The 15,027-nt window shown below is 42.3% G+C and overlaps 1 protein-coding gene across 20 annotated transcripts in view; it reads right to left on the bottom strand.

The window, feature by feature from the left end:
• Positions 1-15,027, bottom strand: part of MAGI1 (membrane associated guanylate kinase, WW and PDZ domain containing 1) — a 614,809-nt gene that overhangs the window by 29,980 nt on the left and 569,802 nt on the right. For 16 of the 20 annotated variants that reach the window (XM_020284649.2, XM_020284652.2, XM_020284654.2 and 13 more), the window contains 4 exons: positions 11,906-12,122; positions 7,826-7,909; positions 4,494-4,585; positions 2,860-3,052 (listed from right to left, as the gene is read on the bottom strand). In XM_020284649.2, coding sequence (XP_020140238.2) covers positions 2,860-3,052; positions 4,494-4,585; positions 7,826-7,909; positions 11,906-12,122 — 586 coding nt within the window. The remainder of the gene's footprint in view (positions 1-2,859; positions 3,053-4,493; positions 4,586-7,825; positions 7,910-11,905; positions 12,123-15,027) is intronic. The other 4 variants (XM_020284659.2, XM_020284660.2, XM_020284661.2 and 1 more) reach the window with 1 other exon arrangement.

The raw sequence follows: 15,027 nt of genomic DNA, 5'->3' as shown, positions 1-15,027 counted from the left end.
AAATATAAATAAAATAAAAAATTTTTATAAAATAAAAAAATTAAAATTGAAATTAAAAAATTAATAAAATAAAAATAATATAAATAAAAATAAATAAAATAAATAAAAAATAAAAATAAAATAAAATATAAATAAAATAAAAATAAAATAAATAAAAAATATTTATTTTTTATAAAATAAATAAAATAAATAAAATAAAAATAACTTAAATAAAATAAATAAAAAATAAAATAAAATAAAAATAAAATAAAATAATAAAAAATTAAAACAAACAAACAAAACGAGCGCAGGGCAGACAGCACTGGCCTCGCAGACGTACGGGCTGGAAGCACTGGGGGACACGGGGATTGCAAACCGCTTCTCCTGCTGGACACCTGTTAGCCGTTCGGGGCGCACAGACGTGATCCCAGCCTACACACCAAATGGGGCTCCCCAGGGGTGCGTGGTTTCTAGCACACTGGCGACACGCACGCTCAGGCGCGCGTTTGCACAGGCCGCGCCCGCTCTGAAGCACCGCCCGGCTGCGCAGAGGAGACAGCGGCGCGGCCCGCGAGGAAGGCCAAGCACGCACGCACCCTGGCTGCGCACGGACACTGCCATCACATTTCTGCCCAGCGTTTGCTCTTCCCACCGGGCAAGAGACTGTAAGGTGACAGTACCAGGAAGGCTGCCCGCCATATGAGGGATTTGGGACGACACCTGGGAGAGGTATGCACATGGAAGCTTCCAGATGTCAGCCTCTACTCTCATCGCAGAACTGGATGCATTAGCCTCCTCCTTTTTTTTTTTTTTTTTGAGACAGTCTCATTCTGTTGCCCAGGCTAGAGTGAGTGCCGTGGCGTGAACCTCGCTCACAGCAACCTCCAACTCCTGGGCTCCAGCAATCCTCCTGCCTCAGCCTCCCCAGTAGCTGGGACTACAGGCATGCGCCACCATGCCCAGCTAATTTTTTCTATTTTTAGTTGTTTGGCTAATTTCTTTCTATTTATAAGTAGAGACGAGGTCTCGCTCTTGCTCAGGCTGGTCTCGAACTCCTGATCTCAAGCAATCCGCCCACCTCAGCCTCCCAAAGTGCTAGGATTACAGGTGTGTGAGCCACCGCGCCCAGCCAACATTAGCCTCCTTCTGAAGTTCCTCACTACGCCAGTTCCATTGCTTTGCCAGGCAACAGGGTAAAGTAGCCCTAAATAGCCAATATACTAGTGGGACCAGCCATGGCAAAATCAAAATGTGTCATGTCCAAGTTTTGGATAAGACTAGATTAATTCCCCAAAGCTTCTCTTTTCATAGATTTTAATTGTGGAAAAATATGCACAACAAATTTTTAAGTGTACCCGTTGAGTGGCATTAAATAGATTAACTCCCCATTTCCCCCTCCTAGCCACTGGGAACCACCGTTCTACTTTGTCTCCATGAATTTGACTATCCTAGGTACCTCATATAAGGGGAATCGTACAATAGTTGTCCTTTTGTTACCCTAATAGCTTATTTCATTTAGCATCATGTCTCTTCACATATTTAACATGCTTTTTTACACAGAGCTAAAAACTCAAAAAAATTTAAGATTTTAAAAATAAACCTGAAACAAATTTTTAAAAATCACCTTGCGCCTTACTGTTTCTATTTGGGCCAGGGAAGTCAAATACTGTTTGCCTCGTTTCAAAAACCAATTCTATAATAGTTGATTGCTTTTAGCTGCATGGGATTCTATGTTAGGAAGGATTCTGAGGCTGTACATGAGCTCTAGGGACATAATCTATGGCTGATTAACACTGTTTTCCGTGGCTGCACTAGAATTTAACATCTTAATTCTATAATTAGTTATATACCATTTTTAATGGGCTATATGAGTTTTTTTTAACAAGGTACCAATTAATTTTGTCTGACAGGTATTTGTTTTGCTAATATTAATGCTATGGACAATTTATCATATTTCGTGTCACATTCCTTCAGTAATTTGGCTGATACTACACTTTATCTGCTGCTTCTGCGTTCTGGGTTCTGTCTTAATTTCGAGGTAGGGGCTCGAACAATCAAAGCCAAACGATCACGGTGTGTGCTTCCAGCAAGCTGGTAAGAAAACAGGAAGGACAGACTCTGGCACAATGAGCTATCTCCAAATGGCAGATTCTGATCCAGAAGTAAATCATGAGTCACAAGAATGGCAAGGAGGGAATGCTAAAATCTGAAGGCAGTGGGAGGAAGAAGGGAATTTCCAAGGGAGGAAGGTTATATTTGAGCTGAGCCTGAAAGGATATGTAGTATTTTGAGAACTAAAATTTCAAGTTTGCAGGCAGGAGGATGGAATCAAAAATGACTGAGAAATGGCCAGCTCTCACAACTTTCTTAAAGAAAGCAAACAAAAACCAACCCCCCCCCCAAAAAAAAAACACCAAAACCAACTTGGTTTAAAACATATGACAGTCAGCAACAGAGTAAGATACCATCAACTTTTATGGGCTTATTTTGCAGCCCCAATCTATTTTTTGCTCTCTTAATATAAAGCTACAACTCTTCTGACTTTTAAAATTACCTTTTTTTTTGTTAAGGATTATCACCAAATGGAGAGGACGGCTAAATTCTGGTTTGCAAGGGAATGGGAGGAAGGCAATATATATTCAACTAACCTTCTTCTAGAAGCCTTTGCTGAACATATGCAAATAGGACGTTAAAGTACTCCAGAATGACAGTAGTTTTGCAGGGTTTGAGAGAGAAGCAAGCCATCTGGAAATCTCTGAGCTTGATCACATTTGCAAACATTTGCTAAAATAGATGCTTGAGGAGGCAGACACAGGAAGGAGGGCTTTTCTGGGAATAAAGTGACGGTGCACTGTCTGAAGGATTGAATGAAGAACATACCCGCAAAAACCGCTTTGCGCCGCACGGTGAGATTGACGTGGCCTTGCTTGGCAGCTTGTTGCATGAGCTGGACCACAAGCTGGTGTGACTTCCCAATCACTGGTGTCCCGTCCACACAGATTAATTCGTCTCCGGACCTCAGGCGGCCGTCCGTGTCGGCCGCACCCAGCGGTACAATGTGACCGATATAAATCTGTTGAGTAATTGGATGATGATTAAAACATTGCCCTCTTGAGTTACTACTGCACCAAACAGGAAACCATCTCCTGGAACACTTCCATTCAGTCATTAAAGTCTGTCTGCACTCCACAAACATTTATGGAGCACCCACTGTGTGCACGGAATTCTGCTAGGTGCTGCGACGATTCTCAAGGGGTGGAAAGAATACCCATTTCTTGCTTGGTTCCTTGACGTTTTATCTGTAGCCTACTGATGACTCACTCTTTCTTTTTTCCTCCTCTGCAAAAAATAAGTCACATGGCTCCTCTATTTTGTAAAATCTTTTCTTCTTTCCCATCTTCCTAAGAATCCTCCTTTCATAAAACTCCGCTAATTAAAACATTAATATTACTTTTCTCTAAGGGTCCCGCGCTATGACTGACAATGAGGGAATGTGCAATGAATACTGTTAAACAAATGAATGGATTTTAAGAAAAGTCTGGTTTGATAGCCCCATTTCTGAGGTCTTCCAGCACCTAAAAGCAGACAGTTTTTCTGTTTAGCATCTTGCTGCTACAGTCACCATTCACTAAAAGTCAGCTAAAATATTTGTGCCTGCCTTGCCTTCTCAGCAGATAACAACGCTACAATTACCTTTATATGGCATTTATAATTTACAAAAAACTTTAGACAAAATAGTGGTTAAGAATATCGACTCTTTAACAGCACTGTGATCTTGGGCAAGTTAATTAACCTTTCTGTGTTTTTATTTTCTGATTTGGGAACTGAAGAGAAATTCATGAGTTTGATGGATCAAATGACAGAATGTATGTTAAAAGCCCTATTAGCATAGCACCTGGTACATAGTGAGCACTCCATGAATATTAGCTGTTATTATCACAAGGAAATTAACAATACTTTTCTCCTTCCAAAAGAACTCTATGATGTTAGACTAAATTTATTCTAAAGCTAAGGAAACTGAGGCCCAGGGAGGTTAAATGTCTCCTGACCCTTGTTCAGGGTTCTTTCTCTGCTTTTTGTAAAGATAGGGGTCCTACTTTCTCTACTCTCTCTGTCATAACACCTTGTGAAGTAGTCTCTGCCCACCAGGTGTTCAACACACAAAGCTCACTCTACCTGCTGGCAGACTGGTGAACTGGACAGAAGGATCAGGCCATTGTTTTATTAGTTGATGCCTATTCCTATTTTACTTTCTATTTTTCTTTCCCTTAGTGAAGAGGGGGTCAAATGCTGCAGCTGCCACTTTTCACAAACGCTAATACAAACTTTTTATAGAAAGAATCTCGTCCCTTCTTCCTGAAGACAAAGAGAGCTCCACAAAACCCAATGAAAAACCCACACTGCTCAAGATGAAAGAGTTGGTGTTGCAGCTAGCTAGACTCAAATCTTGGTGATTTGTCACTGCTGCCCATTTGCTTTGAAGTCTTAGGAAAAAACACTGGCGAAAGACTCACAGGTTCCCCTGGTTCATTTCCACCCAGAATCCTAAATCCAAATCCCGTCTCTTTCCTCCAGAGGAAGATGTCTTGTTCCTGGTAATCTGGAACTGCACGGAGGAGAGAAAGAAGAGAAAGATTATTTCACAGATAAAAGCAACAGTATTGCTAAGATGAGCACGATTACAGACAGGACCGAGGATGATGGCGCTTGAGTGGATGAAAGTTTCCGACACAGGCTGAGACACAATTATCTGGATGGTTGAAATAACGGACCACACGGGGTCAAAGTAAACGGTGGGGACAGTCCCTGAGCCCTAAAGTTCTTCAAAGGACTAACCACTGCTTGATAATTCCTAACCAAACTCTAGCCACTCCATCTCCAAGCATGTGGATGTTGGCCGTTAACCGCTCTACTCACTAGTCTTGCAAGAAACATTAAAATTATTCCCCAGAACAGAACTCATGCTAAGCCAGAGTGATCTCTGAAACAGAAGCTAGCTCTAAGGATTTCGAAGTCCTGTTCAATCACCAGATGTTTTATCAACTAGACGATGAGAGAAAAACAACTTGGTTTAAGAAGGGTTTCTAATTTTATTTTTAACTCACGTTTTTCTTCCTTAAAATAATTAACAGCAGCAATACTAATAATTTGATGTTAGATTATTTTTGCCAGCCAGATAACTCTCAAACATCCTAATACTTCCAAATATATACTCGGCCCTCCATTTCCTTGGGTTCTGCATCCTTGAATTCAACCAACCACGGATAGAAATTTTAGTTAGGCCTAGACTGGCTGCATCTGTGCTGAACATGCACAAACTTATTTTCTTGTCATTATTCCCTAAATAATACAGTATAACAACTAGTTACTTGGCATTGATATTAGGTGTCATGAGCAATCTAGAGATGATTTGAAGTGCATGGGAGGATGTGCATATATGTTAAGACTATGCCATTATATATAAGGGACTTGAACATCCATGGATTTTGACATCCTTGGGGGGTCATGGAACCGATCCACAGCAGATATCGATGGATGGCTGTACAAAGTTTACTAGGGTTTCAACATTATTACCAAAAAGTAGCCAGCCTTCCATATTTTTAAGATCAATGGGTGATGACAAAAAAGTTCTGTAGTAATGGACCGTATCTCATTGCTAAAATTAGGGCTTTACTCCAGAATTTGCCTATGATATTTCAACACTGTAAGTATTAATTTATTACCCAATAACTTGATATTTTGCTTTTAATACTCAGTAATGGTCCAGGGCTTTAAAATGAAAATCTCATTTTTTTAAAAGAAAGGTAATTTCCATAAGAAAATGCTTACTACACATGAAATTGGTCTATATACCACTCTGTTATTTCACTAAGGCAATAAAAAGGGTTATTTCTATTTAATTCTTATTTAGTATGTTAGCATATACATAGGGTGTTTTATGACCTTTAAAATGATCTATCTTTTATTTAAAGAGAAAAAAAAACATATAATTCAGTTGCAGTGAATCCTAAAGGAGATTTTTAAATGTTGTTCTGCACTTTCTGGTTTATTTAGTTAACTGAATTTTAGGCTAAAGGAGTGTGTGGCCCCGAGAATTTAATTCTTGTATTCCTCAATTTTGTACAATGGAATAGGGAAGAAGAAGGTGGATGTTTAGATTTCAAGTTGGCAGGAAATGTCCCTTTTTAGTGACTCACCCACAAGCTGAAAATGTATAGTGAATGAGTACACCAAGAGAGAAGAAACTAAATTAACGATAAGTACAAATCAGAGGAGTTGGAATCTGATATTTTCGCTTGAGCTGTCTCAACGCAATGGCTTTAAACGGGTGCTTTCTATCCATGGCTTTTTTTTTATTATTATTACAATTGCCAAGGCTAAGCTGCAAACCACCAAGGAACAGGGAGCTGAGCTGCAGCCTTGGATGCCCATAAACACAACTGGGAGAGAGATTTTTCTCCAGCACACGAAGGTAACAATATTTTCTTTCCATTTGAGTAGGTGGCTAAAAGGGTATTTGCTATAATAGCCTCATTGAAACAACAAATTAAATCAAGTTGTGTCTCCATCTTTGCTTCACTCAAGCAGGAAGACTGTTACCAAAATAGACGGCTGGCGCTTGCCAGCCAGCGCTGGGCTCCTGGCAGAGCCTGTTTTGGGTCTGCTGAGCGTGGGGGGTGGCCTTTCTGTGAATAACAAAAGGGCCTCTGCAGAGACCTCCAGCCCAGACCCATTTTCCCCCCAGCGTCATTTAACACCAGAACATTTGCCCATCCTACGGTGACACCAAATGTAGCAAGTCTCTGCCTTCTGTTGCTCATTTAGGTGAAGCCATCATGGTATGGGAGACTGTGGCCAAGAGACTTAGGCTTATCACACAGTTTAGTCCACAGGGGAGGGAGAAAAAAAGCATTTGGTGCCTTCTGAGAACCAGTGGGGAAAAAGTCAAATTTATTTTTAAAGTTTTCTGTTGAAAAGGAAGATGCCCAGGGACACCAGGAATGTTCAAGACACGGACGATGAGCCACGAAACACAGACACAAACATGGACACACGGACATGTTCCAAAGAAAGCCTTTGGGGACTTGAATTTTAAGCATTGTTAACAATTTTACTCTTCCAGCGACTAAATGCCATTTACCCAGATATATAACTTTGTGATAAATCAGTACTGAAACATATTGTGGGATTCTAAAATTCCTCTCCTCTGACATCACTTCTTCATAAAGGCTTTGAGGTTTCTAAGCCACTCGCCCCACATGGTTTGCTCTCCTCTTTATTCCAGGTTTTATTAAGTTTTTAGGAGAGTAGGGAAGCATCATTTTTCTGACATTAATATAACTTTTTTTTTTTTTGAGCGAGGCTAAATTAAATAGAGCTAAGAAAATCTTGTCCAGTTTTCTTCATTTTAAGCCTCTGCGTAGGGAACAATCTCTGCAGTTGACCCTTTGCGCTAGGATGCTGAGTGTGGCCTGACACGGTTAAGCAGAATAAAAGGAATGAGAAAAAAGCAGGCGAGCGCAAAGGGTTAATCTCCTACTGGCATTACCAAACTCAGTAAAGCAGTCCAAAGACTTCCTTTGATAGAGACGATGGAATCACCAGGTTTGCAGGGAAACCTCCTGGGGTAGCACAAGACCAGACGTGCTTATCACTTTTTATTCCGTCTTGTCTTTGGTTTGCATTTGGTCAACAAGGGTGCCCAAAGCACTCCCCTTAGAGCTGCTTTTTTTTTCTTCCCTCTGTTTTCGGAACTTCTCCCCAGACCCCCTGACCCCCAGACGGATGGGAACACCAAACAGGATGAATGATAATGGAGAAACACAAGTTTGCGGCAGGTCCTTACTCTGACATTCTCCAAAACTGGTGGAATTGACTTCTCTCTCTCTCTCACCCTTGCTCAATCCCGATGCAGGCGAAGGTGACATAGCTGGAACATTAATTTCATAATTTTGCAAAGCTCAACGTACGTTCTTTCTCTTAGTTCATTTTCATTTAGTTTTGATGGATAAGGAACAGGCAGTTCAATTTTCCCAATAAAGGTCATGGCTGCCAGGGATTTCAAAGGACTATGGTCTGGTCCCACTTTTTCTTTTTTTCCCACAGTGCTTTACTTGTCAAAAAGCTAGAATTTACAACTGTACCATCGAGGGTTTCCTATAACTCCCATTATCACCTTAAATTCTTCACATTTAATTATACCCTAACGTACACATTTTCAAATGGCCTTGTTTTAATCATGTCATGAAGGTTTGTCTAAACTCTCACTGTCTTTTGAAAAAATTCAAGTATGTTCATGCTACTGCTACTCCACAGCATTTATTTTATTTTTTGAGACAGAGTCTCACTTTGTTGCCCAGGCTACAGTGAGTGCCGTGGTGTCAGCCTCGCTCACAGCAACCTCCAACTCCTGGGCTCAAGCGATCCTCCTGCCTCCGCCTCCTGAGTAGCTGGGACTACAGGCATGCACCACCATACCTGGCTAATTTTTTCTATATATATTAGTTGGCCAATTAATTTCTTTTTATTTATAGTATAGCGGGGGGGGGGGGGTCTCGCTCTTGCTCAGGCTAGTTTTGAACTCCTGACCTTGAGCAATCCTCCCGCCTTGGCTTCCCAGAGCGCTAGGATTACAGTCGTGAGCCACCGCACCCGGCCCCACAGCATTTATTAATAAAAGGGTATCAAGTTCCTAATGGAATGCATTCTAGTACTAACAGCTGGTTGAGGTGAATTCTAGGCAGTTCAAACCAGAATGGTCTTATTTTTAGAGATGTCAATCATTGGATCTGTTCAAGATCTGAAAAAACACACAGATAGGAGCTTTCGTAATAGCTCTTAAAATAAGTACACCCAAGCTTCCTAAACTCACTATGATAACGGAAGCTCATTCACCCATTCCAAACTCGTCAGCAAGTCTCTCCAAAGCAGGACAGGTTTACAGAGTTGGTTGATATGACAGCTTTGAGCTTTTTTCTTTTCAAACTGTATTGTGAACAGGCAAAGTTTCAACTACAAGCTTTAGAATTTCTTTTGTACTAAACACTACTGGACACTAGCTTATTTTCCTGAACATTTACTACTAAGACTGCATCAAAGCCATTTTTAAAGACTTGCGCACAATTTCTGTGTTTCCCTAGAGAAAACACAAAACAGGCAACATGGCTTTTAAAGGACATGAATGCTTGTGTTTGTTTTTAATTAAACATTGAAACCATTCAAAGGAATTCATTAACATGTCTGCAATTCAGATCGGTTCATTCTGACACTGTTGTTTCGAGATGGCCATATCAAAAATATGGGTATTCTGCAAAACATTTTAGATCATGTGAAGGAAAGTGATCCGAGATGGTGTTCATCTTCACATTGCTCTTTACAACAAAATATAAGGAAAATATACTTTCAACACACGAAAATGTACAGTTATTGCTCTTGCTGATTTCAATTTTCCTATTTCTCCCCGAGTATTTTGATCATTTTACCATGTCTTGGGACAAAGGGCAGGGAGTCACATCTAATAAGGCTATGTACTTTTTTTTTTTTTTCCTTCTAAAAGACAAGATACAAAACCACCTGGGGAATGGCAGAAACCGATCTGGGATAAAGGAACATACTTATTTGAAGACCAGATTGATGCAGATTCATTCCTAGGTACTGTGAAAAGAAGAAAACCTGCGATAGATACCGAGTGATTATCGGGTAGGGAGGAGGGAAATCTCACCATTACCCTTAGTTAGTAGTAAGGAAGGGATCCAGGTGAATCTTAATCCACGAGGTCGCTACTCTCACTCAATTACAGAGCCTCCAATCACCAAAATGAAACTGATTCTCACTTGGGATGCTATATCCAATTTCTCAGATGTTACCAAAAAAAAAAGTGAAGCAACAAAAAACTGCCACCATTCCAGATATTTCAGCCTGGCTAGCACCTGAGCAATTTCAATGCTTTATAGCAGCTGGCTGTGATCACAGTACTTATTTCTCTTATTTGTTTTTTTTTTTTTCTGATAACATTTGAAATAATTGGATTAAACACCAAATTTGTAAGGAAGTCTGCTTCCACGAGGGTGAAAATGGCATTTGTGCGGCAGCCTCCTACGAAACATGTCCCCGTCAATCTGGGGTGCCCCACCGGCTCTTCAGAGCACGATTTATTTGATCACTAACAGATTACTACGTGGAAAACTCAATCATAAGTGTGCACTGCATTGAGGAACGCAGGGGCACAGTCGATAAAGCAATATCTCAACGGTGACTGGGCTGGGCCACTGGGTGGAGGGGCCGCACAGTCAGAGAAATGTGGAAGGAATGTGAAAACACTCCAGTCTGGAACACGGTTCTTCCATGGTTTTCTTCCGTGGAAATCACTACAATTCATGAGGAGACACAGTAAGGACAGAGCCCGGTTCCTGCTTAGCATCTACTATGTAACAGGGATTTCTGCAGATGCAATTTAAGCCCCTTGGCCTGGCCTCCAGGTACTTCAGGGGTGACTTTAGCTGGCTTCCGTCTGCAGGGTGAACTTTTAGCCAAAACAGCCTATTGGATTCCATGCTTTGTTGCAGTCAGAAGGTGATGGTATTTCGCCTTTGATGGGGAAACAGGTGGCAGGGAGCCCCAGTGACTTTTTGCCTTTGGTAATAGGCTCGCCTGCGCCCCCAAATTGCTGGGCTTTAACCCTGTGGAATGGGCAGCTTTCCTCCTGAGACAGGGTGTCCGGCCTCACTCCCCTGTTCTGTTGGGACTGTGGAAGACCTGAAGTCTCCCAACACACACTTCCCGCAACAAAGGAAACACAGCCCAGCTCAGCCCCAGTGGTGGGCAGGGGGCTGGGGTGTACCCCTCCAGCTCAACACAACTCACGACCCTCTCCATCACAACTCTTCGCAGGGTGACCATGGTTGTTGGTCACTAGGGAATGAAACCTGCGGTGCGGGGAGGCAGGGACCAGGAGCATGGGCACCACGACTCCTTTCTCTCTTCCGCTTTTCCTCAACCCTTCAACAAAGCCAACATCTCCCCCATCGTGATGCACAAACTCTATACCTGCGTCACCCTGACCAACTATACTCATGAGAAAACAACAGAAAACAAACATCAAAAAACAGCAATAGCCCCTACCCCAAAAAGCAGTTGGCATCCCCTAAAATGAAAGCATTTGGGGAACTTTCATTGGTAAGATGAACGAGTATCACACTTAGGGTGAAAACTCTTTGGAAATCATTTCAGGAGAAAAAGTAAGAAATTAAAAATGAAGGGCATACTTAGGCTTGCAAGAATCAAGAAGTTACAAAGGCTGCCCTCACCGGCTCCTATTTACAGAAACAGGTAAAGCCAATCAGTGTGCTTATCCACCGCATAAATAATTAAAGCATGAACCACTCACTCACTGTTGTTCTGTTCTTTTTGAGGGGAATGTTTAGAAAGACTGATAATGGTTTAAAAAAAAAATTAGCGGTGTTTAAAGAAAAAAAACCCAAGAGACCACCAAGAAAGCATTTAATTCCTTCTCATTGCCCCTATATAATCTGAACCCGTCATATTTATGCTCTACTGTAGGCCAGGTCTGTTTCACAAGACATGAGCTCAAAGCATGCCCCGATCCCCACTCAGGGCAGAATTAATGAGACAGCAGCTCTTATCTGCCACTTCTTTTAACTGAAGGGAGAAAAAAAAAATCCATTTTTATCCAGGACACTTATTTGATGGCCATCCACTTCCACCCTCTCCTTAAACTGAAGGGCTGAGGGAGCCTTGACGAATATCCGGCAGGGTCTACTCTACTCGCTCCGAGAAGCTTTTGCCTCTCTCTCTGGTTTCCCTCTATCCGGTTTACACGCTGAAACTCTTCTATTTTCCAGAAGCCTCAGGAGAAAGGAGTCCCGGGGAGGGGCCTGGGGGAGACAGGACCCGGGGTGTTACTCACGTCGGTTCTCGTACATGCTCCTGGACTGGGCCCAGATCTTAAAAGGATCCGGTTTTTTCTGCCCGGAGCTGTCCGTCTGATCTGCAGCGGGGGCCTCCGCAGGCGGGAAGGCGGGGAGCGCCTGCGTGCTGTGGCTGGGGGACGCCGTGTGCAGGCTCCGGTGGCTGGAGACACTGTGCTGGGAACTGTTCTGGCTGTCTTTCCTTTCCAGTGGTTGCTGAAAGTACACAAGCCAGGGGGGCAAGGAAAGCAGATTATTCCTGGTTTTCTGAGTGGGTGTTTTCCACCAGCTTGTCTCTGTAAAGCACTTCTGCACACACACACACACACACACACATAAATATATCAACAACACTCTGGCTCCCGCCTTTCTCCAGCTAATGCTGAATGCAGATAAATCCCCGGGTGATTGGCGGACAGACAGAGGGGCGGGCCAGACAGAAAGACATAATCACAAACCGTACTTGCTCTCTGGGCTGGAGCAGAAAACAAATCCAATTTTCATCACAGGTCCTCAGCTAAGACACAGAGCTCGTTTATTGCAAGGTGTATCCGTTTTTTGACAAAAATATGTGACACAAAGTACCATGAGTGGTTTAGCGGACAGGCTATAATAATATCCAGAAGAAATACAATCAGGGCTAAAAATGCCCCTTGGGACCCGATGTCTTGCATCTTTTAATAATAAAACACCTAACTCCTCTCTAAGGGTTTGCCGTTAGTCCTTCTAAACTCTAAGAAATAGAGGTCAGATCTTCTAAAAATCATGCCTAGCACTCCATGTGCACTGGCACTTACATGTACATAAATAACTATCATATGAAGAGCTTCCATAATTCCTAGCTAATCAATTCTGCAGGCATTGCATTTCACCTCTTGAACTGCCAACACTACTGCTGGTTGAACACCCGGATCAAACTTTATATATGGGTTGACCACTGAGGGGCTCAGCCTTCTTAGATTTGCAACTTGCCCAAAGTCCAAGCAATATTCAAAGTGGAAGAGTTCCACTTAACTTTCAGTAGAATGAGCAAGCCCCTGATCACTGAGAGCTGCTCATGAAAAACCCTTCCCATTTTATGAAATGTTCTTTGTTTGAATGGTGAATGAATGGAGAAGCAAAAACCTAGTGGGAGGAAAAATACGGGGTGGGAAATAAAATAATTTTAGTTCTTGTGTTTTCCAATGGAAGACTGTGGTCATTCCAGGTATTTAGTTTCTCCCATTCAAGATAAAAATCCTAGAGGCTGACTCCTATGTAGCAGTATAGACACCATGTCACTATGCTGCTCTGCTTAAGAGCTTGTGTAGGGTAGGGGACAGGAAGGGTCTCTCCATCCTCTCTTATAGATCCTGTAGGGCTCATGTTTTTAAAGTAGTTTAAAAGAACTTTGACCTCAAGCATTCCAGTTCCCTAAAGTTCCCTACAGCGCCCCAATCTTCCTCCAGGTGTTACCATCACTCCTATCATGACAGTTCCTCCTTGCTTTCTCCCCAGGAATCCTCATCTTTCAATCCCCTGGAATTCCACTGGAAATTTCCAAGGCCCTTTGCATTTAATCCTCAGGTCCCTCCACTTCTCCTTCCAGTCCCTGCTTTAAAAGAAGCATCTGAAGAAACCCCAAGGAAGACAAAAACTTCATTTTGCTCATGACTATCACCATAGACGACAGATCGGAATACAGGTTTTGGCAAAGATTCCAAGCTGAGAAAAACGGGGCGTGTATTTAATGATGGTAAGATAGAACATTTAAAATTGTGCTCGGTGCACCTGCGGGAGAAATGTGAGGACCATATTCTAAGCTAGCTCAGAGGTCTTGGGAAAACTGTTAGGAGAGGCCTAATTCACGCGGATTCAAGGGGAAAACATACACAGGTGAAGATGCCAGGAAAACACACTGATGTTTGGGCGGGGACAGACACCATCATCACCCCATGTCACCATGTTTCTCTTCTGAGGACCAAGTGCTCAGCTCAGGTCCAGACAGATGAGCATTCCAAAGACTTGAAATAGAAGCTGGCTCTGCCAACTTCCAACAGTGTCTTCCCTGTCGGGTATCTGGTCCTGCCCCACAAGTGCAATAATACCTGTCGCTTCCCTGGGCGACATGCTAAAGACTTCCAGAGTCAGAAAATGTTGATAGGAGAATCAATACCCATTCTGTTCTGCATGCACATGGGCATTGTTTTTTTTTTCCCTCTTTAATGTGGTCTTTACAAGGGTCTTATGTATAAACCACTATGTATAAAATCAGTCCATTTTTGGTGTGGACACACACTAGAATACATAGACAAACATGCCATTATGGTGGGTTTTCCCCTCTGACCTTTATACTTTCCTGTATTACTAGAATTAATGGTGACTGTTACTTTCTATTTTTTTTTTTACATTTTGCTGGTGTTTTGCTTTTGTTCACCTCTGACAGAGGGGAAGATATTTTAAATGCAAAAGCAAATAATTCAATATCGGACCTCCGAGTTTATCCTGAGTCACACGCCCCCCCTACCCTTCAAATGCCCACCTCTCTCTTGGTTCCTCAAAATGAGTAGCAGACGCCCAGTTGGAGGATCAATCCATCAACCCCAAATTCAGTTCACATTAAAGGCAGGCTCTAACCCTGGAAGCTCTAGTCTCCTTTGTGTTGAAACTGCTCTTCACAAGGCCCTTGCACGCTGCCATTACCTGAGAGAAGCTTCTTTAGTGAGGTTACTTCGCAGTCTCTATCCCATTGTCTTCTTGGGCAGTTACCCTGGAAACCTAACTCAAACCTCCCCCACTCTATCAGAGAAAAATAGAGTGGAAGAGGCTTCCTGAAATCAGAGAAAAATATCTTCCTGAATCAGAGAAAAATATCTTTCTGCCAACTCTGGACCACTAAGAGACTTTGGTAAAAGTCCTGGACCTTTCTCCAAAAGAAAATGTGTATGAGCTTTTACATACATACCCCCCACCCACACACACACACACACACACACACACGCACACAGATTCAGGATATCACCTAAGGTGTTTCTGAGACCCTCGAATGTCTGGCCTAGTGTAACAAATCTCTGAGATGGAGGATTCTAGATCTCTTAAGTTTAACTGGAGAGATGGCTTCACCATAAACAGAGGGTGCAAA

This window comes from Microcebus murinus, chromosome 30 (genome assembly GCF_040939455.1).
Source record: "Microcebus murinus isolate Inina chromosome 30, M.murinus_Inina_mat1.0, whole genome shotgun sequence".
Classification (NCBI taxonomy): Eukaryota; Metazoa; Chordata; class Mammalia; order Primates; family Cheirogaleidae; genus Microcebus; species Microcebus murinus.
The sequence above is the reverse complement of the archived record's forward strand: the minus strand, read 5'-3'. Positions and strand labels throughout refer to the sequence as shown.